Source organism: Lampris incognitus, chromosome 1 (assembly GCF_029633865.1).
Source record: "Lampris incognitus isolate fLamInc1 chromosome 1, fLamInc1.hap2, whole genome shotgun sequence".
NCBI classification, from domain to species: domain Eukaryota; kingdom Metazoa; phylum Chordata; class Actinopteri; order Lampriformes; family Lampridae; genus Lampris; species Lampris incognitus.
In genome coordinates, this window is record NC_079211.1 from 114,063,398 (window position 1) to 114,088,801 (window position 25,404).

General features: G+C 45.1%; 1 protein-coding gene across 1 annotated transcript in view; it reads left to right on the plus strand.

Annotated features, from left to right (window-relative positions):
• Positions 1-25,404, plus strand: part of ptar1 (protein prenyltransferase alpha subunit repeat containing 1) — a 63,439-nt gene that overhangs the window by 34,368 nt on the left and 3,667 nt on the right. The window contains exons 5-6 of the mRNA XM_056286081.1: positions 5,755-6,007; positions 14,097-14,452. Of these exons, the coding sequence (XP_056142056.1) occupies positions 5,755-6,007; positions 14,097-14,452 (609 nt within the window). The remainder of the gene's footprint in view (positions 1-5,754; positions 6,008-14,096; positions 14,453-25,404) is intronic.

Genomic DNA, 25,404 nt, shown 5'->3' on the forward strand with positions numbered 1-25,404 from the left:
TGCTTCGGAGTGGTCGGTTTTCAGACGACTGCTGGAAGGGCTGAGCACATACTTCATGTGCGAGAATATCTGCTCACAGAGGTACATTGATCCGAAGACTGTCAGCAAAGCCACCGCAGCGTTCCGGAGACAGCTGAACTTCTCCGGTACAGATGCCCAGCAGGTGAGGATGCAGGTTCTGTGATGTTACACTGCCATGGTTTCTAGTTGTTTCCGTAGCTCTGCAAACTTGGTCACCCAAGAAAGAGAACATGGGTCCATACTTCTGAAAGTCCTGAAATCGTGTTGTGAACTCTGACTCAAGCTCGCGCATGTATTCGCCTACTTCAGCGGTACTGCTGCTGATGTTGCGCTGTCAGGACAGCTCCCTTACATGTGTGAAGTAGCAGAAAGTGGAGGTAGCAACATCACTTGAAAAGAGTGCTAGCTTGCCGACAAAAGCAGTCCATGTTTCGAACATGTCCAAAACAGTTTGCCCTGCACCTTGCAGTCAGAGACTGAGCTTGTTGAGGTGTCCCGTAATATCCGGGAGAAACATACGTTTCACAACCCACTTCTCATCCTCTAGTTCGGGGTAGTCTTGGCCTTTTTCAGCCAGGAAGGCCTTGATGGCATCAAAGCAGCCGACAAACTGCACCAAAACCTTTCCGCAGCTTAGCCACCTAACCGCTGCGTGGAGAGGGGTATCTTTGTAAGTGCAGTCCATTTCCTCGAGCAGGGACTGGAACTGTCAGTATGTCAGCGCAGATTTCTTAACTATAAAGTTAACAACCTTTACCACCGTAGCCATAACCTCAGTAAGATCTGATTTTGACATCTTTGCACAGAGGTTTTCTTGGTGAATTATGCAGTGGAGTTCCATGATGGGGTGACCAACTTCTTCCTCGATTAATCCGACGGCTCCCCAATGTTTCCCGACCATGGCAGGAGTGCCATCTGTTATCACTGCGAAGATCTTCCTGATGTCAATTCCTTGCTCCTCAAAATGTTCCATAAACACCTTGGCTATGTCCTCACCTTTTGTTGTGTCAGACATTGGCTTTAAGCAGCAGAGCTCCTCTCTTACAGTCGAATCATCACAATATCTTGCCATGACTGCCAAACGTGGCATGTCATTTACATCCGTGCTCTCGTCAAGGGCTATGCTAAACACCACCGCATCTTTCAGGCCAGCTGTTTGCTGCTCGTTGACATTACGTGCCATCTCCTTGATGTGCCGCGCTGCGGTTCTAGCTGACATGGAAATGTCCTGTATTCTTGCCTTGATTGCTTCTTTGTTTGGTAGGCCGTCAAACAGAACATCTGAGGTACAAAGAAAAACCTCCTTGATATAATCACCATCAGTGAACGGCTTTCCGCGTTTAGCGGTACAGTGAGCAATGCGATAGCTCGCTTCAGTCACATGGTTTTTAGCTGTTCTAGCGGCAAAGAGTTTGAGGTGGTTAGCTTGCTTTCCATAACTGGACACTGCACATCTGATGGATTCTGCCTTGTCTGCCTGCTCTTTGAAAGTTTTCTCATGCTTTGTCTCAAAATGGCGTTTAACACTTGACGTTCGGCAAACAGTGTTTTCAAAACAAAAAAGCACACACAGCATGGTCCTTCTGAGAAACAAAACCGTACTCCTCTGTCAGTGAGGGATGGAAAGGCCGAACGTCTCCTTTAGCTTTCTTAGCTAACGGGGCTGCCATAGTGCCGTTACTGATCTTGAACCACTGCACTGCACTATGAGCGAGAGGCGAATTTTCGAAACGTAGGATGGCAGGGGAAGTTTCATTAATATTCATGAGAGAAGCACTACCTGATTGACCGCTGAAACGTGGCCACTCTGATGTTCAAGCGGGAGACATCAGGCTGTGAGCGAAAGGCCAGGACATCAATCAAACTGACAGGCCGCGCAGCCAGTGCAGCTGCGAGGGGACTTAAACATTTCTTAAAAAAAAAAAAAATCACTCTCTTGTCCGTGTGCCAATGATTACGCTGCCACATGCCAATGGTGGCACTCGCGCCATAGGTTGCCGACCCTGGGTGTAGACTGTGCAGTCCTGGCCTAAATTGTTAGCTCTTCTGTGTTGTGCCATCCTCTTGGACAGCATCTGTTTAGTTTCCCAATGTACAAGTCACGGCAATCCTCTTGGCCCCTAACAGTGTATACTATATTGTTCTGTTTTTGCCAGGGGACCCGATCCTTGGGGTGGAACAGTTTCTGGCGCAACGTGTTTTTGGGTGTTTTGGTGTATTGGGGGCTGTGTTTTTGGGTGTTTTGGTTTATTTGGGGCTGCACAAGAAATTGTTGTGTCCAGATGAACTGATTCAACTTTTGATGATTTTCTTACCTGGATTATTGAGCATGCATAAAGACGGTATGCTTCTTGTCCACTCCTCGGGCATCCTCTCACTTTCCAAGATTGTGTTTGATTTTTTATTTTTATATACTTTATATCCCTGTGGAGAAATTCTTCTTTGCATTTAAGCCATCAAAGCTGTGTAGCTAGGAGCAGTGGGAAGCTGCCGTGCAGCACCCAGGGACCAACTCTAGTTCGTCTTGCCATGCCTTGGTCAGGGGCACAGACAGGCGTATTAACCCTAACATGCATGTCTTTTTGATGTCTTTTTTTTTAAACAGTTTAGTTAAAAACTCCACTGCCATCTCTCCTAAACATCTCCATGCCTTCACAGGTATGTCATTTGGACCAACTGCCTTTTCACTCTTCATCCTCTCGATAGCTGCCCTCACTTCCTCCTTGCTAATCCACGGCACTTCCTGATTCACTATTTCCACATCATCCAACCCTCTCTCTCTCATTTTCTTCATTTATCAGCCCCTCAGAGTACTCCTTCCACCTTCTCAACACTCTCCTCCCTTGTCAGCCCATTTCCATTTCTATCCTTGATCGCCCTAACCTGCTGCACATCCTCCCCAGCTCAGTTCCTCTCTCTAGCCAATCGGTACAAGTATTTTTCTCCTTCCTTAGTGTCCAACCTCTCATAGAACTCACCATACACCTTTTCCTTTGCCTTCACCAACTCTCTTTGCTTTACACCGCATCTCTTTGTACACCTGTCTACTTTCTTCATCTCTCTGACTATCCCACTTCTTCTTTGCCAACCTCTTCAGCTGTATCCACAGGAATTGAATCAAGACTAGCTTGGTCTAGTCAGAAAGGCACGAACTGATGAAGCCTCTTGGATGAGAGGCGAAACGTCTTCACAGATATATACCAAGTCCAGTTGCACTCGATTCAATTCCTTTGGATAACCATGACCTGGATGAATGAGAACATTCACAGACTCTTCCTCTGTATACTTTGCTGTACTTCCTCATTCCACCATCAAGTCTCCTTGTCTTCCTTCCTCTGTCCTGATGACACACCAAGTACCTTCCTAGCTGTCTCCCTCACTATTTCTGCAGTGCTTGCCCAGCCATCCGGCAGCTCTTCACTACCATCCAGTGCCTGTCTTAACTCCTCCCTGAACTCCACACCACAGTCTTCCTCTTTCAACTTCCACCATTTGATTCTTGACTCTGCCTTTACTTGCTTCCATTTTTTGATCTCCAAAGTTATTCTACAGACCACCATCCGATGCTGCCTAGCTGCGTTCTCTCCTGTCACCACCTTACAGTCTCCATTCCCTTTCAGATCTTGCCTCCTGCATAAGATGTTGTCCACCTGTGAGCACTTTCCTCCACTCTTATACATCACCGTGTTCCTCCCTCTTCTTGAAATATGTATTCACCACAACCATTTCCATCCTTTTTCGCAAAATCTACCAACATCTATCCTTCCGCATTCTTCTTCTCTACACCATATCTGCCCATCACCTCTGTTCCCTTCGTCAACGTGCTCATTGAAGTACGCTCCAATCACCACTCTCACTCACTCCAGAACTCTTCTTTCTCATCCATCTCACACCCAATTTACGGAGCATATGCGCTGATAACATTCATCATCATACCTTCGATCCCCAGCTTTATACTCATCACTCTGTCCGACACACTCTTCACCTCCAACACAGTCTTGACATACACTTCCTTCAGGATTACCCCTACCCCATTGCTCCTCATGTCTGCACCATGGTAGAAGAGGTTGAATCCACCTCCGATGCTCCTGGCTTTTCTCCCCTTTCACCTGGTCTCTAACACACACATTCATTTACATATAGCGAAAGGAATCCTCTTTGTGCTCTATATAATATTTTCACATAACCCGACTATTCATCTCTACTATTGACAAATTCGTTCTGGTCATAGTTACCTTTCCAGTAAGTCTAATTGTGATTATAATGTTACTTGAAATGTTACAGTGACAGAAACAAGTTATTATCACACTATGTGTATGTCACACGGTCATAGGAAGTTACGAAGTTAAAGATGACATCAAACAGTATTCAATCTAATGTTCAGACATTGTGGATTACTTATATAATTCATGATAATGTACAAAGATGTCGTGTAAATGTTCAATGTTCACGTCTTTGTTCTTCCGTTCTTAGTGTGTCTCTGGCCTGCTTTGTTGGGGCAGAGAAGAGTGTTTATTACTCAGGCGGGGGTCCGGGTAGCATAATGGTCTATTCCGTTGCCTACCAACATGGGATCGCCGAATCGAATCCCTGTGTTACCTCCGGCTTGATCGGGCGTCCCTACAGACACAATTGGCCGTGTCTGCGGGTGGGAAGCCGGCTGTGGGTGTGTGTCCTGGTTGCTGCACTGGTGCCTCCTCTGGTCGATCGGGGCGCCTGTTTGGGGGGGAGGGGGAACTGGGGGGAATAGCATGATCCTCCCACGTGCTACGTCCCCCTGGTGAAACTCCTCACTGTCAGGTTGAAAAGAGGTAGCTGGCGACACCACGTGTCAGAAGAGGCATGTGGTAGTCTGCAGCCCTCCCCGGATTGGCAGAGTGGGTGGGGCAGCCTCCGGGATGGCTCGGAAGAGTGGGGTAATTGGCCGGATACAATTAGGGAGAAAAAAATCCCCCCTCCCCGAAAAAAAAAAGTGTTTATTACTCAGAGTGATTAGGGCAGGTGAGGTCTGCCTAGACTTGAAATGCAATGTTCCATTTGTGATGTTCCAGTTCCTCGATTCGTAGATATTCAGTCATTTACTTAACAGGACTGCATCCTGTGCCATTATAAGCACCATCTTGTGGAGCTGTCTCTGCTCCAGTTTATCTTTTATTAGAAAACACCTCACTAATCCTTTTGAATCTGATCCCTTGCAGTGCACATTTCCAGAGGAATTACATTTTCTTTGTTTTTTTCGGTATTACATGGAATTTGTAAACTTTGTGAAGCTCTGTTGATAAGCAGTAATCAGAAAGATTCCAAGACTTTATTTTCTAATTAGCTTTGAACTTTCAGCCTTCACTGTGTAGGCTGAATAGCCGAATAGAACAAGCATGAGCATGGAGCCAATGCCACCTTAATTATTCTGTAGCTTCTGTATCCATTAATATTGAATGACGTTTTCAAATCCATGCCAACATGCTTTTTTTCCTTTTTTAATCAACATTAAGAATTTTCTTAAAAAAACCCTCTTTCTGTCACCACCAGTAAAGAAGCAGATAATTCCAGTCAATGGGCAGCCGTGGACAGTAGCTGGTGTATGTAGTGATATCTCATTGTAATAGGAAATATATCAAGTGAGAGGAGAATTGATACAAATGGCCAACGAAAATAACTAGCCAGTGAACAAGAGGTAAAATAATTATTGTTAAGTAAGTATAAGGACTAAATATTTACAATCTCTTCCTCTAGACGGTGGGTGCTCCAAAAGATCTTGAGTGAATGCTTTCCCCGAGAAGACTACAGAAAAGAGCATAAGGTAGCAGATCAGTGTGATGCTGCAGCCCTCACAGAATCAGATCAGCGTCTCTATGACCACCAGGCCAAGACCTTGCACGAGGAGATGAAGGTGTGCTCTGATGCTGCCTGCCGCTACCCTAGCAATTACAACGCTTGGTCCCACCGCATTTGGGTGCTGGAGCATATGGCCAAAGGCAACATTAAGGTAGGTGGAGTTTAATTTCAATTATGTTTCACAAATCTGTGATATGTCTTGCTCTGTGGCTGCTCATTAGTGTGTAGGTGGAAATACTGGGAAGTAGCATTTAAAAAAAATAGTTCTATATAATTTACCATGTTGTGGTGTGAAACATCAATGAATATCTTAATTTGCAAGAGTGAGACAGTTAATTCAAATGGAGAATTAAAGATATAGGGCACCACATTTTTAAGGGGACTTAACTAAATCTCAGTCAGGGCTGTATAATCAATCAAATAATCTGTACACTACATGTCAGTGACACATAGTGTATAACTTTTTGCAGATCTGCAACTGATAAAAATGACCTAATTTTAGAGATTGCCTTGAGCTGGAAGAGAGCATGACTGAAAAACATGTTTGATTTGATTATCAAAACCAAGTTAGCATCGAATATTACCCCAAGATTCCTAGCTGCCTGACAGACCACCAATATTAGTACCAAAAATTTGGAGGATCAGGAATCAGGAACGATGTAATGTCATCTCATTCATGTACTTGCGTACACATAAAGAGATGAAATTTAGTTTTTCCCAGCCCAGAGCAGTGCAACACAAAAGACAAAAAACATATCGAAAGCAAAATTACACCACCAAAAACATACAAAAACATTGAGAGCAAAGCAAAAAAAAAAGTCAACCACACAGTCCATTCAATAAATTTGCACAACAAAGTTCAAAAATTTCACTGTCCAGAGAACGAATGCCAGCCACGACAACTGTCGGAACTGCCAGTCTGCACGAGCCAGCGGTCGGCCCAGCCCACCCCGCTTCCACGTCCTGTCAGACCGCCCTCAGTGTTTCCTCCTCGGGCACAGCTCCAGGCAAGGTCCGTGGTCCCTGGACCTACAGGACGCAGCAGACTAGGCTCCCCCACCCGATCCAGCATCAGCTATCCCAGCCAGACACCCCCGACACACCTCCCCCGTACTCCACATGACAACACAGACACAGACAAAAACGCTGCACAGTTGATGCTAGGCGAGGCCGCCACCAGACCGCCCTCGGTGTTATCGGAACTGCTGGTCTGCATGGGCTACCAGTTAGCCTAGCCTGCCCTGCTTCCGTGTTCTGTCAGATGCCCTTGGTGTTTCCTCTTCGGGCGCAGCTTCAGGCAGGGTCCTGGTCTCTCAGCCCACAGGAGGCAGCAGACCAAGTTCTCCTAGCTGGTCCAACACCATTTCTCCCAGCCATCAAACAAAATCAATGATCACAGACATAATTCTTCACACGATGACACAAACTCAGACGCAGATGTGGACAAAGACACTGCATAGTTGGCACTAGGTGAGGCCGCCGCAAAGGCAAGCTTGAGCTGCCGTCTTCCAACACCAGAAGTTCAGAGGACTGCACAGAATGACTTCAGACTTATCATCTCAGACATCCAGAATTTAATATCAGAGATACAAGTTGTGAGGATTTGCTAGGGCGCTCGTATCTGTGGATTTTGTTGGCATGTATAATTGAGTGTCATCAACCTAAAAATGGTAAAACACATCATGATTTTGAATGACCTTGCCAAGGGGCAGCATGTATATAGAAAGCAGAAGGGGGCCAATAACAGCCTTAAGGGACACCACAACTCAACTGAGCCATCGAGGAAGTTGTCACCCAGAACACCAGAATCAGAATCATGTTTATTGGCCATGTAAGTTTTTACATACATGGAATTTGACTACAGTTTTGTGGCTCTCTCTGTGTACTTAACATAGAATAACAAAGTGTTGTTATTGTATGTTAGGTACACACAACACAACAATCTTCAGACATATACACAAGGATTGACTTATACAGGCAAATTAAGAGGTGATAAAGTGCAATGGAGCAGATAATTTATCAGAAGAGATGTTGAAATAGATGTTAGCGGGTTATTTACATACCAGAGGTAGATGGACATGATAGAGCATACCAGTATACATAAGATGTACAATACAGTATATACAAAATGGTTTGATTTACTTGACAATGTTAAGCGTTCATTTGAATGACAGCACGCAGAAATAAAATGTTTTTATATCTGGTTGTTTTGGGGTACAGTGTTCTGTAGCACCTACCAGAGGGGAGGAGTTAGAACAGGTTGTGACCAGGGTGTGATGGGTCTGCAGTGATGTTGCCTGCCTTTTTCGTGAGTCTGGAGGTGTGTAAATCCTGAATGGAGGGCAGGTTGGCACCAATGATTTTCTCTGAAGACTGAACTGTCCACTGTAGTCTGGCCCTGTCCTATTCGGTGGCTGATCCAAACCAGACAGTGATGGATGTACAGAGGATAGACTGGATTATTGCAGTGTAGAACTGAATCAGCAGTTCCTGAGGCAGGTTGATTTTCTTGAGCGGGTGGAGAAAGTACATCCTCTGCTGGGCCTTTTTAATGATTGTGTCTATGTTGGATGCCCACCTTAGTTCCTGGGACATTGTAGAGCCCAGAAATCTGTAGGTTTTCAACATAGACACCGTGCTGTTAAGTATGGTGGGGGGGTAGTGTTGGGAGACTCCTCCTGAAGTCCACTGTCATCTCCACTGTTTAGTGCATGTTCAGCTTCAGGTTGTTATGGTCGCACCAGAGGGCAAGCTGATCAACCTCCCGTCTATAGGCAAACTTGTCACCATCCCGAATAAGGCCAATGATGGTTGTGTCATCCGCAAACTTGAGCAGTTTAACAGAGGGGTCACCTGAGATACAGTCATTTGTGTAGTGGGAGAAGAGTAGAGGGGAGAGCACACATTCCTGGGGGGTGCCAGTGTTGATTGTCCGGGTGCTGGATGTGATTTTCCCCTGCTTCACCAGCTGCCTACTGTCTGTCAGGAAGTTTTTAATCCACTGGCAGATGGGGGCGGGTACAGTGAGCTGGGTGAGTTTGGAGTGGAGGATATCTGGGATGACGGTGTTGAACGCTGAGCTGTACTTAACAAACAGGACCCTTGCGTATGTCCCTGAGGAGTAGAGGTGTTTGAAGATGTAGTGCAATCCCATATTGACTGCATCCTCCACTGACTTGTTTGCTCGATAGACAAACTGCAAGAGGTCAAGCAGGGGGCCTGTGATTTCCTTCAGGTGGGCCAACATCAGTCTCTCGAAGGATTTCATGACCACAGACGTCATGGCAATGGGCTTGTAGTCATTTAATCCTGTGATATGGGGTTTCTTGGGGACCGGGATGATAGTGGAGCTCTTGAAGCAGGAGGGGACTTTACACAACTCCAATGATCTGTTGAAGATCAGTGTGAAAATGGGGGCCAGCTGGTCAACACAGACAGGAGGGTGACATGCCAGGTGACATGCGAGGAGATTATATTGGATACTGTACTGTCTAACACTGAAATTGTAATTGGTTGAAACTGGGTAAAATAGGCAAAATTAACATGGGGAATGGAAATAATGCTAGGGCCAGGCTGGGTTTGAAACCTGACATTCTCCACCTTATTTACAAAATGAATGAGAATTTTTTCAGACAGCGCAACATCAGGTTCAAAAAAAGACGTGGAGGAACCATTAATAACAGAATCAATTATCCTAAAGAGAACTTTAGGATTGTGGTTATTTCTTGATATTAGTTCAGAGAAATACACTGATCTCACATCCTTAACTGCCCTCTGGTAAATTAACATTTGGTTTTTAAGGGTATTATGTGCTAATTCGGATTTATTGATCTTCCATTGTCATACATAGGTATTCCATCTTGCTCCTGCTGACTTTCATCTTTCATTCCTCTGCTCTCTAGTCCATACCTCCACCTCTCCAGGCTCTCCTCAACCTGCAACCTACTCTCACTACAGATCTCGATACAGATAAATTCCTCCTTTTAAATTTGGATAAAACCGAGATGCTGGTCATTGGCCCTGCTAGACACAGACACCAATTTGATCAAGTAACAATAACAATCGACAACTCTGTGATTTCACAAAGTGTGGCAGCCAAAACTCTTCGTGTTATGTTTGATCCCAACCTTTCCTTTGATAAGCATGTTAAAGACATCACCAAGACTGCCTTTTTTCACTTATGTAACAGCTAAATTTCGGTCTTTCCTATTCATGGCTGATGCAGAGACTCTAAAACATGCATTTGTTTCATCCAGACTTGATTACTGTAATGTTGTTTTCAGGTCTGCCACATTCTAGTACTAAAAGTCTTCAGATGGTTCAGAATGCTACAGCTAGGATCCTAACTTAATCGAGGAAATTTGACCATATTACACCAATTCTTGCCTCCCTTCATCGGCTTAGTACCCATGTTATATCAGACTTCAGGGTGCTTCTGCTGACTTATAAAATCCTAAATCGGCTTGCCCCATCATACCTGTCTGATCTCCTTAAACCGTACATTCCATCTCGAGCGCGCCACTTTCAAAATACAGGGCTCCTGTGTGTACCCAAAGGTAAAAAGAAGTCAGGGTCTTTTCCTATCGGACCCCGTTCTTGTGGAATAAACTGCCTGCTGCCATCAGAAAATCAGAGTCCGTTGAGTCCTTTAAATCCAAACTTAAACTCATCTTTTTTTGTCTTTGTCAAAAATTAGTTGCCTTTAAGTTGGGTACTTCACAACCTGTACTGCATGACGGGTCGGTTTCTGTCTCAATAAATTTATCAAGCCCTGTTCTGCCGACAAGATTATAAAGTATAGATTATAGAGTATAAATCGTTGACTATTGCAACTGTTCTCTTCTCTCACATGTCTTTTCTCTCTCTGAATGATGTCTTCTCCTTTCTCTTCTTCTGTTTATGTGAATGGTGTGATGGGAATCTCCCCTGTGTGCACGTGAAGTCTGTCCTCCTCCCAGGACACTGCTTGGCATCCCCCTCATCACATTTTTGTATATATCTTATAAAGCTATATAATTTATATATAATTGCACTTTTGGCAGTCAACTCCAGACAATCTGTAACTTTTTTTTTAACATTCAGTTGCCTTTATGGAGAATCTTGTTGGAGAGTGGAGAGTCTTTCGCAAGAGCTGCAAGAGACTCAAATGGGAGAAGCAAGCTGGCGCACTAGTCAAGCTCTGACTGCAGGGCATTAGGACTCCGCTCCTGAGCATCCACTTGGCAAATTTCTGCTCCCTTGACAACAAAATGGTCAAACTACTGCTCCTCACCAGAATAAACAAGGCCTTTTCTACCTCTGCTGCTCTGTGCTTCACATAAACCCAGACAGTGCTTCAAAGGGTCGGACCCTTTAGTCGACTGGTTAGCATAGGCGTCCATGGTGTGGAAGACCCAGGTTCGCGTCCTAGCTATGGTGGTTCCCGGCTGCCCCTAAATTCACTGCATTGGTGTCAGAAGTGGGATGATGAGACTGTGAGGTCATCGGAAACACGTGTGCCCAGAGGCGTGAGGGAGCTGGTATGCTGAAGTGCGGGGACGCGCTTCCCGAAGGAGGGGGGCTAGTGTAATGACCACGGATAAATAGACTCGCTAGCCCTTGGCTAAGGGGTCAGACCCTTTAATTGACTGGTTAATGTAGTTGCTTATGGTGCGGGAGATCCGGGTTCGCGTCCCGGCTGTGGCGGTTCCCAGCTGCCCCCCAATTTCGCTACATTCATCTAATTCAACAGTCAGCGCTGTCTCATTCTTTACAAATCTGAATTCAAGAGCTTGTTTTGCACAAGGGAACGCATGAATAGCTGCGGAAGGAGAACAGGCTAGTTTTTTTTCTCCCTGTGATAACTAGGAAACGTGAGTTCTTATTCAATCTTTTATCTGTAATGTTATATATGTGTTTGATTATATTTATACCTATGAATCAGTCCAGTGATGGTCTCTTGGGTGTTTCCTGATGGAAAACTTGTCTTTCTAAAGTTGTGTTTTTAATTTAATTGTCTTTGTAAAGGTAGTGCACTCATCTTGTCTCTCGGCTTGAGAAACTAAAAAGCCAGCCTTCAAGGCTAACTTGCTAAGAGAGATGATGCTCTCCGCACCTGATCCGTGAGGACAGCGACATTGTGGGGGTGGAACTGGACTCTGGCAGCGATTTCTGAGAGGAGGACGTTGTTGAAGTTATACGTATGTGCCATCATGGACAATGTCTCCAACCCACTCCATGACGTGCTGGTTGGGCACAGGAGTACTTTTCATAATAGACTCATTCTGCCGAAATGCACTATAGAGCAGCACAGGAGGTGATTCCTGCCTGCGGCCATCAAACTTTACAGCTCCTCCCTCAGAGTGTCAGACATGCGAAGTTAATGGTCAATGGACTGCCCTCCCAGTTTTATCCTGTCGGGTTTTGTTTGTGCTGTTGTTTTGTGCTGCGGTAGTGCAGTATAGATAGGGTGTTATGTGCACCATACTTGTTGATATACTTTGTTCTTATTTCTATTTCTTACTTTATTTTTATTTCTATTTTTCTTTTTTTCTAGTCTCTGTTTGTTTCTATTGTCTTGTTATCTTGTATCTTGTTAGTTTTTAGTTTTTTCTTACTAGAGTGTGAGTGTCTGTAATAGAACCCAGTTTATCCTCAGGGATGAATTAAGTGTTCTGATTCTGATGCCCCGCATGCATGAGAGAACCGTTTGCTAAGGCCTTAAATATTTGCAAAATGGCATCGTAGTCATCATCATCATCATCAGTTCCGTAACCTATGGAGGTTGTAGGAGCACAGCTGATGCCGCAACAGGTTGAGTCATCATTGTGTTTCAGTAGGGGTAGTACCTGGTGGTCCCTATCTCCTCTCCAAGTATGGATGGCCGTTGGTTCACAGAGGAACTCATCCGCCCTTTGACAGGTTTTGTTTTTAGTCCTGCTGGGTGTCCACACACCCTCCTCACAGCAACCCAAGAGTTGAAGCAGGGGTGTCTGTTTGGTCGCCAACGACTCGGCGGTTGCAGTTTAACGTCATGCCCAGGACCTGTAAAATGGCATAGTATGCAACAAAAAGTTATATGGTCAAAATCACCCTTTTCATTAATGGGTTAAAACAATACTGTTATTTACAGTTTTTATAGCTAAATGTCTAAATGTTGCTAACTTTGTTTTTTCTGCAATCGCAAAATCTGTTGAGACCGTCTGCTTTCAGTAAGTAAGTTAATTAGCCCGGTGGTTTGGACAGCTTCTACTTGCTGCTTTAGATACGTGTCACAACATTTTTGATACGCCATTTACTGTATGATCAGACCTGACGTTCTTATGATCCAATTTATAATCCAGTGGAGTGTGTGTGTGTGTGTGTGTGTGTGTGTGTAAGAGCATACAACAGGCCATTGCTAACCTTTCATAACTCAGAAAAGAAAAAAAGACTGATGTATGCATCAAAAATTTAAAAAAGGCAAATCAAACCAAAATGGCACACAAAGTTTGAGTCAAGAAAGGGTTATCTATACAGCGACCAATCAGCTTTCTCTGTGGCAGTGTAGTGGTAAGACTTTTTCTATGGGCGTGCGGGTAGCATGGCAGTCTATTCCGTTGCCTACCAACACAGGGATCGCCAGTTTGATTCTCCGTGTTACCTCCGGCTTGGCCAGGCGTCCCTACAGACACAATTTGCCGTGTCTGTGGGTGAGAAGCTGGATGTGGGTATGCATCCTGGTCGCTGCATTAGTGCCTCCTCTGGTCGGTCAAGGCGCCTGTTCAGGGGGGAGGGGGAACTGGGAGGGAATAGCGTGATCCTTCCACATGCTACGTCCCCCTGGTGAAACTCCTCACTGTCAGGTGAAAAGAAGTGGCTGGCGACTCCACGTGTATCGGAGGAGGCATGTGGTAGTCTGCAGCCCTCCCTGGATCGGCAGATGGGGTGGAGCAGCGACCGGGACAGCTCGGAAGAGTAGAGTAATTGGCCAAGTACAATTAGGGAGAAAAAGGGGTAAAAACTCAACAAAAAAATTATATATATATAATTTTGTAAAAAAAAAAAGAAGATTGTAAATTGTACATTGCAAATTGGAATAGGTGTGTACCTGTTGTACTTTGTTTGCCCATCTTAGAGCTCGTACCTTTTTTCATTTCACTGCACTTGGGACTTGTGCTTGTGTGTGCGTGACAAATAAAACTCTTGAATCTTGAATATATATTAGCCCTCACACTGCTGCTAATACAAACCTCCCTTTTCTCTTCTTCCCTCTCTCATAGGTGCTCCATGATGAGTTGTCCTCCATGCGCCTATGGGTGTCCATGCATGTGTCCGACCACAGCGGATTCCACTACCGCCAGTTTCTGCTCAAAGCACTGACCACTGAACTTTCCCAATCTCTAGACTCCACGACCATCGCTCAGCCTCAGCACCAGACCGGCGAAGTGCCCAGGAAACATCCTCACCATCACACCGTCCTCTCGTTCAACAGGGAGACCTCAGAAGCAGCAGAAGCTGATGAGGTGGAGCAGCAGTCTGCTGCACACTCTGTACTAAAGATCTTCCAACAGGAAATGGAACTGTGCACAGACCTGATCCAGTCCTTCCCCGGCCATGAGACACTTTGGTGCCACAGGTGAGTCCATACTAAGGTTGGATAAGAGAAACATGTTTTTCTGTTTATTTGTGTACATGTGTGCCTTGTATATTGATTAGATAAAACTAAGTACAACCACAGAGGTACAAATATACAAACAAAGTACATTTAAAAAGTTTCAGTTTTCATTCTTGGCCAAATTGCCAACATACATTTGGTGCTTAAATGGTGTGTGAGCCTTGGGAGAGACATGGTGCATCCCAATACTACAGTAGCTCAAGCAGGGTTTCATTCAGAACAAGTGTGACACACAACTTCTGTTTTAACAATTTTAACCCCCTCTAGTTTTCTTCAATCACTGAAATTATTGGAAATTAACAAAATGCTGTTTTTATTTTCCAGTTCATTGTTTATTGTTTTAAAAATTCTTAGTAATACAAAACTGCAAATATCATGTGCACTTTACATTTCCATCAACTTGGATGTTACTTGATGCGTGTGTTCCTTGGTGACTGCTATGACAGCTGACTAGTGAACTGGCAGGGATGATGACCAATAAATCGCTTTCGCCATCTTAGATAAACGCTGAAGACTGAGCAAGGCAGTATCCTAACATTTTACATGAAAACTGAGGTGAATTGTTTTGATCTTGGCATGGTGTTTTGGCATGGTGTTTTGTTTTGGCGGCACGGTGACGCAGTGGTTAGTGCGGTCACCTCACAGCAATAAGGTCCTGGGTTCGAGCCCCTGGGGTAGTCCAACGTTGGGGGTTGTACCAGGTCGTCCTCTGTGTGGAGTTTGCATGTTCTCCCCATGTCTGCGTGGGTTTCCTCCGGGTGCTCCAGTTTCCTCCCACAGTCCAAAGACATGTAGGTCATGTAGGCCGTACTAAATTGCCCCTTGGTACGAATGTGTGTGTGTGTGTGTGTGTGTGTGTGTGTGTGTGTGTGTGTGTGTGTGTGTGTGTGTGTGTGTGTGTGTGTGTGTGTGTGTGTGTGTGTGTGTGTGTGTGTGTGTGTCAGCCCTGTGTGATGGCCTGGCGGCCTGTCCAGGGTGTGTCCCCGCCCAGTGACTGCTGGGATAGGCTCCAGCATCCCTGTGACCCTGAGAGCAGGATAAGCAGTTCAGATAATGGATGGATGGAAGGATGTTTTGATCGCCGCTTTTGGACAAACACGTGATGGAAAGGGAGACATTTTAGTTAATGAAAATAGATTATGCTATGCTTATACCACATAGCCAAAAGTATGTGGCCACCCCTTCTAATTAATGGGTTCGGCTATTTCAGCTGCATCCATTGCTAACAGCTGGATAAAATCAAGTACACAGCCATGCAGTCTCCATGGACAAACATTGCCAGTAGAAGTGGTCGTACTGAAGAGCTCAGTGACTTTCAATGTGTCTGTGTCATAGGATGCCACCTCCCTAACAAGTCAGTCGGTCAAATTCCTGCTCTGCTAGATCTGCTCCGGTCAGCCGTAAGTCTGTTTTGTGAAGTGGAAATGTCTCCGAGCAACAACAGCTCAATCTTGAAGCAGTAGGACACACAAGACCACAGAACAGGACCACCGAGTGATGAAGTGTAGCACATAAAACTCATCTGTCCTCGGTTGCAGCACTCACTACAGAGTTCCAGACTGCTTCTGGAAGCAACGTCAGCACAAGAACTGTTTGAAATGGGTTTCCATGACCAAGCAGCCACACAGAAGCCTAAGATCACCATGTGCAATGCCAAACTTTGGACTAGATTAGTGAAACATGTTCCCTTGAGTGATGAATCAAGCTTCACTATCTGGGAGTCTGGCTGATCTGGGTTTGGCAGAAATCACAACGCTACCTGCCTGAATGCATAGTGCCTACTATAAAGTTTGGTGGGGGAGAAGTAATGGTCTGGGTCCACATACTTTTGACCATGTAGTGCACCTTTCTGCCGTGGATCACAATATGTTGACACTTGTTTTATTGTATTAAGGTTTTGAAGATTGCGTTGTTTAATTATGTTCCTATGAATTAGCATTTTGATTGAGCTCCTTGTTAGTCCATCCATCCATCCATTATCTGAACCGCCTGCTGTCAGGGTCATGGGGATGCTGGAGTCTATCCCAGCAGTCATTGGGCGGCAGGTGGGGAGACACCCTGGACAGGCCGCCAGGCCATCACACAGGGCTGACACAAACACACACACGCACACGCGCACACACACACACACACACACACACACACACACACACACACACACACACACACACATTCATACCTAGGGACAATTTAGTACAGCCGATTCAACCTGACCTACATGCCTTTGGACTGTGGGAGGAAACCGGAGCACCCAGAGGAAACCCACGCAGACACAGGGAGAACATGCAAACTCCACACAGAGGACGACCCGGGATGACCCCCAAGGTTGGACTACCCAGGGTCTCGAACCCACCGTGCTGCCCTCCATATTAGTATCAATGTAAAATAACTGTCCCAAATGAGAAGTATGCACCCCACGTACGTATTTTCATTCATATCTCACTTAATACAAACATTCAAGTGACCCAAATGACCTTTTCTGTTTCATAAATGTGAATAAGTACTTCGGAATGATAACAAATGTAGTGTTCCTTCCCCGAGCATCAGCTGCCAGCCAAACAGCTGACTGCTCCCCGTCCATCTGGCAGGCTGCTTTTACATCTCAACGTCACTACATTTCTGGAGTTAGCAGGGAAAAGGCTAACAAGGCTATTAACTGAACAATGGGATTAACGTTAATCGGTGTGAGATATGCCAGTTCTCAATTTTGTTGTCACCACCCAAGTTTAAACAATCAAAGTCTGTTATTCACTCTGAAAAGAAAACGAAAATAAAACACTGAAATTGTCCCTAGGTGTCAGCCTTGTGATGGCCTGGTGGCCTGTCCAGGGTGTCTCCCTGCCTGCTGCCCATTGTCTGCTGGGATAGGCTCCAACATCCCCGTGACCCCAATTAGGATAAGCGGCTTGGATAATGGATGGATGGATGTTGTTCCTCTTTTATAATAGGACCAATCCTATCATGTTTTGTCAAGGCTATATCTTTGAGACCATTGATGAACGGGGATCAAAAAACACAATCTCAATAACACATGACTGGCAGACCATTAAATGGCTGCCATGACACGATACGCTCCACCATTAAATTAAAGGCACTTTTAGCACAAATATGTAGGTTAGACAGGCAGCAAGGTGGCACAGTGGCTAGCGCAGTTGCCTCACAGTAAGAAGGTCCTGGGTTTGAGCCCCAGGGTAGTCCAACCTTAGGGGTCGTCCCGGGTCGTCCTCTGTGTGGAGTTTGCATGTTCTCCCCGTGTCTGCGTGGGTTTCCTCTGGGTGCTCTGGTTTCCTCCCACAGTCCAAAGACATGTAGGTCAGCTGAATCTGCCATATGTGTGTGTGTATGTGTGTGTGTCGGCCCTGTGATGGACTGGCAGCCTGTCCAGGGTGTCTCCCTCCTGCTGCCCAATGACTGCCCATGGACCTGAGAGCAGGATAAGCGGTTCTGATGATGGATGGATGATGTAGGCTAGATAGTTGACCACAGTACTTAATAATACAGAGGTTTCACCAAAATATGGGAAGATCACTGCACAGCCATAGTATTTAAGGCCAATCTAAAATGTCCAATCTAAAACTCATCAGAGAAAAAACTATTTACTTTTTTATTTTTTTGCATCAATGTAATAATCCATTATGATTGGCCAGAGCTGCTTGAGCCCGACCGTGCCATTTTCCAACCTTAGCAGTTAGCCAATATGTCACTGTTTTTAGGCCAATAAACTGGCTAGTGAGTCTCATGGACAAACTACAGACTACATTTCGGTGAAATTGGTGTGTGCTCACCATTATGTTGTTAATGAATAGGAATTTAATCTGTGGACGTTTTCCAAATTTGATTACAAGTGTGTACATGTATTTAAATTGACACATTCATGCCTTTCAAAATTATCTCAGTACTCTGGTTGTTGGGCTTGCACGCCATTTATTGGCATACACAAAGAAATGTTCTGTGTGTGTCTGTATTGCTTCTGGAAAAAGTCTTTAAAAGTGCCTGCTATTAGGGATGTCCGGGTAGCATTGTGGTCTATTCTGTTGCCTACCAGCACGGGGATCAGCAGTTTGATTCCCCGTGTTACCTCTGGCTTGGTCGGGCGTCCCTACAGACACAATTGGCCGTGTCTGTAGGTGGGAAGCCGGATGTGGGTATGTGTCCTGGTCGCTGCACTAGCACTTCCTCTGGTCAGTCAGGGCGCCTGTTCAGGGAGGAGGGGGAACTGGGGGGAATAGCGTGATCCTCCCACACTCTACGTCTCCCTGGTGAAACTCCTCACTGTCAGGTGAAAAGAAGCGGCTGGCGACTCCACATGTATTACAGGAGGCATGTGGTAGTCTGCAGCCCTGCCTGGATCGGCACAGGGGGTGGCGCAGCAACCGGGACGGCTCGGAAGAGTGGGGTACTTGGCCAAGTACAATTGGGGAGAAAATTAGTTTGTGTCATTGTGTGAAGAATTATGTCTGTGATCGTCGATTTCGTTTGATGGCTGGGAGAGGTGGCGTTGGATCAGCTGGGAAAGCTTAGTCTGCTGCGTCCTATGGGCTGAGGGACCACGGCCCTGCCTGGAGCTGCGCCTGAAGAGGAAACACCAAGGGCAGTCTGACAGGATGCAGAAGCAAGGAAGGCTAAACTAACTGCTAGCCCATGCAGACTGGCAGTTCTGATAACACCGAGGGCGGTCTGGCAGCAGCCTCACCTAGCATCCGCTCTGCATTGTTTTTGTCTGCGTCTGTGTTTGTGTCATCATGTGGAGTGCGGGGAGGTGTGTCAAAGGTATCTGGCTGGGAGAACTAGTACTAGGTCAGGTGAGGGAGCCTGGTCTGGTGCGTCCGGTGGGCCCAGGGACCATGGCCCCTACCTGGAGCTGTGCCCGAACAGGTAACACCGAGGGCGGTCTGAAAGGATGTGTAAGCGGCCGCGGCAGGCTAAGCTAACTGCTAGCCCATGCAGACTGGCAGTTCCGACAGTCATCCTGGCTGGCGTTCGTTCTCTGGACAGTGACGTTTTTTGGACTGTGTTGCAAATGTACTGAATGGACTGTGTTGTTGACTTTTTTTTTTCTTTTTTTTTTTGCTTTGTTCTCTCTGTTTCTGGATGTTTTTGGTAGCGTCGTTTTGTTTTGGATGTTTTTTGTCTTTTGTGTGCCACAGTTGTGAGCCAGGAAAAACGAAATGTTGTCTCTTTTGTGTACAGAAGTACATGAATGAGATGACAATAAATTGTTCCTGATTCCTGATAAATCACTCAAATGTCAAAAAAACTACCTTTTGCAACACTAGCATTACAACATGTGTGGATTCCAAGTCTTTGGCTTCATCAGTGTTGATCCAGGACAGACCCTCACAAAGCAAGCTGACAGCCCTCTCTATTGGCTATTATTGGAACTGTCATCTCACATGAATGGAATTTTCTTGTGTGACATTAAAACAAACATTTATTGGCGCTTTATCAGGAGGATTATCCCCCAATACCAATATATCTGTTGAAGCCCAATATGTATCGGCAGATGAAATCAGACAACCGGTAAATTAGTCAGGGTACTTAGTGGGATGAATAAATATGACACAAATAGATGAATGATGTAATATGCCAGTAATATGACAGTCTGACAATGCACATGAGAAGTAGGTAAAGAAGAGAAACATGATATTGATGAAGTTTTCCCAGATAACCTAAAGTCATCACTGTAAATTCTGTTACAGCTGCACTGTAATACTACGGTGTATGGTTATCTTCATGGTTCACTACCTCAGTGGGATCAGTGCCACATTGCACACACACAGTGCTTTCCATTATTGTAACTGACTTTGACAATTTATTTATTACTGATTATTTTAATACTGGCGGCCTGTCCAGGGTGTCTCCCCGCCTGCTGCCCAATGACAGCTGGGATAGGCTCCAGCATCCCCGCGACCTTGAGAGCAGGATAAGCAGTTCAGATAATGGATGGATGGATGGATGGATGATTATTTTAATAGTCATGTAGATGACTTGAAAACTTTGGACTTTCTCAGCATGTAAAAGCCTACTCACAGCAAAGGCCATATACTGGACCTGATGATCTCCAAAGGTCCTAATATCGTCAAGGTCCTTGATGCTGCCTTGTCGGTTCATTTCTGTGTTTTGTTTGATATGACCATCATAGTGGACACTCGCACAAGGTCTGAAACAGTCAAAAAACAATACTGCAGTGAATACAGTAGCATAGCATTTTCTCGGGTAATCTCCTTGACATCAGTCATGTCACAACTGCCCCTGCGCCCTTCCAGGACTCACCCTCTTCATCCCGGTCCCCCTAATTGTCTCCCTTATCTTGGCCACTCCCCCGCCCTAGTTTCTCTCTCCTGTTTTTGTGTGTATGTGTGCTTCAGGATTGGAGGCAGGTGTGCGGCAGGTAGAGCAGTGGTCCACCACCTGCATCTCATCTACTGAAATCAACTCTACGCCTTATATACCCAGCCTTGCCACTTCCACCTTGCCAGATTGTAGTGCCTTCTTAATCAGTCCTAGCTGTCCAGCCTTTAAACGTTTCATTGTTTCCTAGTCTGTCAGTTTGCTTTCTAATCCTGCTTTCCGTGTTCCTGGAGTCCCGTCTGCTCTGTCCAGCCCCTGCCTCCAGTTATTGGTCTGTTGCCATGGAGCCCCGTTTGTCTTCCTGTTCCTTGGTTTGGTCAAGGTTCCCCTCCCGTGTGCGCTCTTGCCCTGGACTCGGTGTTCCCTGTCTACTCCTTGCTCTACCGACTCCTCATCTTGTCTGGCATTAAAGGACTTGTTTTATTGAAACCCTGCCTTGAGTCTGTCTGTCGACATATTGGAGTCGGCCTTGCAGCCCCAGTTAACAAGTTGATGATCTTCTGGACAATTTTAATTCTAAAATTTTAAATGTCATTGATTAATTTTCACCAGTTGGCGTCAAAGTCACTTCTGGTAAGCAAAAGGCTCCATGGAGGCACGCCCCACAGGCCAAACTTCAAAGAATCTATTAAAAAGTTGAGTGTAAATGGTGAAAAACTAAACTTCAAATTCACTATGATCTCTACAAGTCTCCACAATTACTATTTAGAGCAGAAAAATTAAAGACAATTATTCCTTTCTTATATCTTTAATTCAGAGAATATTGCATGCACAGTTTACCACTATGGGTAAACTCCCCAATCCAAAAGTACCAATGCCGCCTGAATTCAAGTCTACAGAATCGTGTAATGACTTTGCTTTTTTTCACTGAAACTTTTCAAAAGCTAGGCAAATTGGTGCTTTCTCGCATAAGTTAAATGCCTCAGCAATCAACAAGAACTAATCTGGTAAAGATGACTCATTTTGATGTCATAAACCTCACATGCTTCTTTGATTTGCAGCCTTCAGGATTTTTTTTTTTTTTAAGATTTTCAGTTGCTTCGCAACAGATATATTACTGATAGGCATCTCCAAAACCCTGAAAACTCTATTAATTAAGCCACTTTTAAATAAAGCTAATCTGGATGTATTTGTACTGAACAACTACAGGCCCATACTGAACTTGCCATTCATTAGTAAAATAAAAAACTTTCTGCTGACTAGGGCTGCAACTAACGATTATTTTGGTAGTCGACTAATCTGTCGATTATTTTTTCGATTAGTCGACTAATCTAACGATTATTTCTTTCACACCCTCCATCTCTGCTTCCTGAGGGCGCGGATCCTCTTCCGGGCTCCAGTGCACGTTTTACCTCACATGCTTAAGTCTGCACACTTGTGAATGTCGCCCTGTGTCTCTCTGCCTTAACATAACATGATCCCATAGCGAATTAAAATAATGACTCATGAAACATTTAAATTTGGAACTTGTTTTGGAGCTACTTGTTTAATCAAATGCATCATCAATCATAATGAAAACTAAATAAATACATTAAATAATACAAATGAAAGTAAATGCATTATCAATCATAATAAAAACAAAATAAATAAATTAAATAATACAAATTAAAGTGCAAGTCAAAACGTAAAGATAATGTGCAAATAATATTTTAAAAGTAACTCAAAATAGCAGCCTCTGCCCCAGCACCGCGGTTCTGATGGGGCTGTTAACCTGGTCCAGGAGGGGGACGTGGATCCACTCACTAGGCTCCACCATCTCCAACAGGAGGGGAGAATGAGTCAGCTCAGACAGACTTGTAGGTCTTTTGTTTGCTGTGTGTGAGTGAGAGGAGCTGTGTGTGTGTATATGTGTGTCTTACTCTGATCTCCTGCAGTTCATAAACACTTTAAATTGCAGTGCAGGAACGTGAGCATGTCGACGTGCTCTGGGGTGAGACTGGCTCTCTTCTTTGAGGCGATGTTCCCAGCTGCTGAGAAGAGACGCTCAGAGGGAGTAGAAGTAGCTGGAATACACAAAAACGATTTGGCTTGTGATGCAAGGGTTGGATACTTTGCCTCATTCAATTTCCACCAAGACAGGGGACTTTCTGTCTTTGAGAGGGGCTGCTCTCCGAAGTACATCAGCACTTCATTACTGATCGCTTGGTTGCGCGCATCCTGTTCATCATTGGTCTCACTGTCACTGTCTGTTGAGTCACATCCAAGCAGTGAATCGAGAGCTGAAACAGACCTATTTGTAGTTCCCTCAGCTGAGTCTGTGGCATCCTTGTCAGCTGATGCTGCTGTGGCTTCTTCATTGTGTGCTGGTTATTCACAGTACTCCCATCCTTGGACTGTAGGGCCAGAGCTTGTACTTTATTCTGAACACTGAACCTCTCCTCTGGTGTCAGGAATTTCAGTTTTCGAAATCGTGGGTCTAGTGCAGCTGCAATGATCTGTTTGCTTGGGTCATCATCTGTGATGGTGACCTCTCTTGACCAGCGTGCAGTGGTCTCCTCTGAAGCAGCCGCCTGGAAGGCCTGCACAGGAGCTGTATCATAGGCAGTGTGGGTGGACTTCAAAAGCCCTCTGACTAGTGGAGGCAGGGCGGAGACTGTCACATAGCTTTCACCACTCAAGTAGACAGTGGCACATTCAAAGGCCTGGGGAGCTTTGGCCAGTTCATCTAGCAGGGTCCACTGATCAGCTTTGAGGTCTAGGTATTGTTTCCCTCTCTGTATTACTGCCGGGTCAGACAGAGTCGCAGTCAGTGGCCATCTCTGTTCCAGCATGCGAGTCACCATATAATAGGTGCTGTTCCACCTGGTAGAGACATCTTGGACAAGTTTGTGTTCCGGGGTCCCCATCTGTTTCTGCTTTGTCTTAAGCTTGCTTGAAGCCAGTTCGCTCCTTTTAAAGTGCTCGACGAGACACCTCGCTGCTCCCAGTGCTTTACTGATCTGAGGGTGTTTCAGTGCACGATTGATCACCAACTGTAAAGTGTGGCCTGCACAGCGGATAGACACCCACCCATGTTTTTCCTGCAAGATGTTTGCAGCCAGTACGACATTGGAGCCATTGTCATGAACAACTGCCACAATCTTGCTTGGAGGGATCTCAAACCTTTCCACAGCCTGCTCAATCCATGCAGCAATGTTGGGTCCAGTGTGCCGTTCTTTGAGTGGCATGGTTGTAAGGCAGAAGCTAGTGAGCTCCCAGTCATTACTTATAAAGTGACAGGTGGTGCCAAGATATGCCTCTGTCGTGACACTGGTCCAGGCATCAGTTGTCAGGGCAATCTTGTTCTTGGTTGCTTTAAGAGCATCTTTAACCTTACCAAAAGTAGCTTCATACTTTCCCTCCATAAGCTTAGTAAAATGAGTTCTGGAAGGTAAGGTGTAACCTGGATGGAATGTGGTGACCATCTGCTTAAATCCCCTATCTTCAACCATGGATATTGGTCTCATGTCATTGACGAGCATGTTGAGGATGCTCTCTGTTAAGACTCCAGCCATTTGAGGGGTGCATGAGCCTCTCTTCAGGATGAACTCATCCACACGCCTTTGCTTAGTACTAAAATAGAAAGAGAACAAAACAGAAAGCTGTATTAATTATCATCACAAGTTGTAGGCTATGGTATCAGTTTATCTTAGTGTACTGCCTAATACCAATTAAACCATTTAAATGAATAAATATCTTACAACTGAATTATTGATATGCTCCAACCCAGTCTAACTAGCTAACGCTACGACAAGCTACAGCTGATTAGAGCGCGCTGGGAAAGCTAGTTGACTGTCTAGGCTACAGACAGCTCATGTTAGCACCGAGTGTCGTGTTTTTGCAGACTGCAGATTGACTAGCTAAGTAAGATAGCTAGCTAATGTTAGATGGTGCTAACGTTCCCCGTCTCTGCAGTCTTGCCTGCGCTTTAGCCCAAAAAGTTCAATTTTTGGGCTAAAACCTAGAGCCCATAGCGCAGTAAGTTACTGCAGAGTCAGTGAATGTTAGAACTCGTTAACATTTAGCTAACGTTAGCAATCTTAACTTAGCTAGTTCATACTCCAGTCTGCAAAAACACGACACTCGGCGATAAATGACGGAGCTAAACAACTCTAAGCTGTAGTGTGCTACGCTGCAAGCTTGGCGCTGTTTAGCTAATGTTACACACAGCTCGTTGGTGGATACGCAGAATTCACATAACTGAAATAGCGTTCGCTTAGCAAGCGTCACCCTTGAGACGGTATGTTTTCCAACATGTAACGCAAGCTAACGTAAACATTACGATACTGTGGCTAACTAGCTAAACTTACTTTCTTCTTCTCTTCATCGTTCGTGCAAAACGCAGTTATATCAGACGATGGAGGCGATACTGCCCCCAGCACTTCCTATAGGGCATTGCAGTTACAAATGAACATTTGTGCGGTTTTGAGTTAACGTTGCTGGCTCTGATTGCTTTTATACGACGCGTCGAAGCTAACATTCTACGTCGACGAGTTTTTATGATCGACGTCGTCGATTATGTCGACTAATCGTTGCAGCCCTACTGCTGACAGTATGTAACTACCTTGATATTTTCCAGTCTG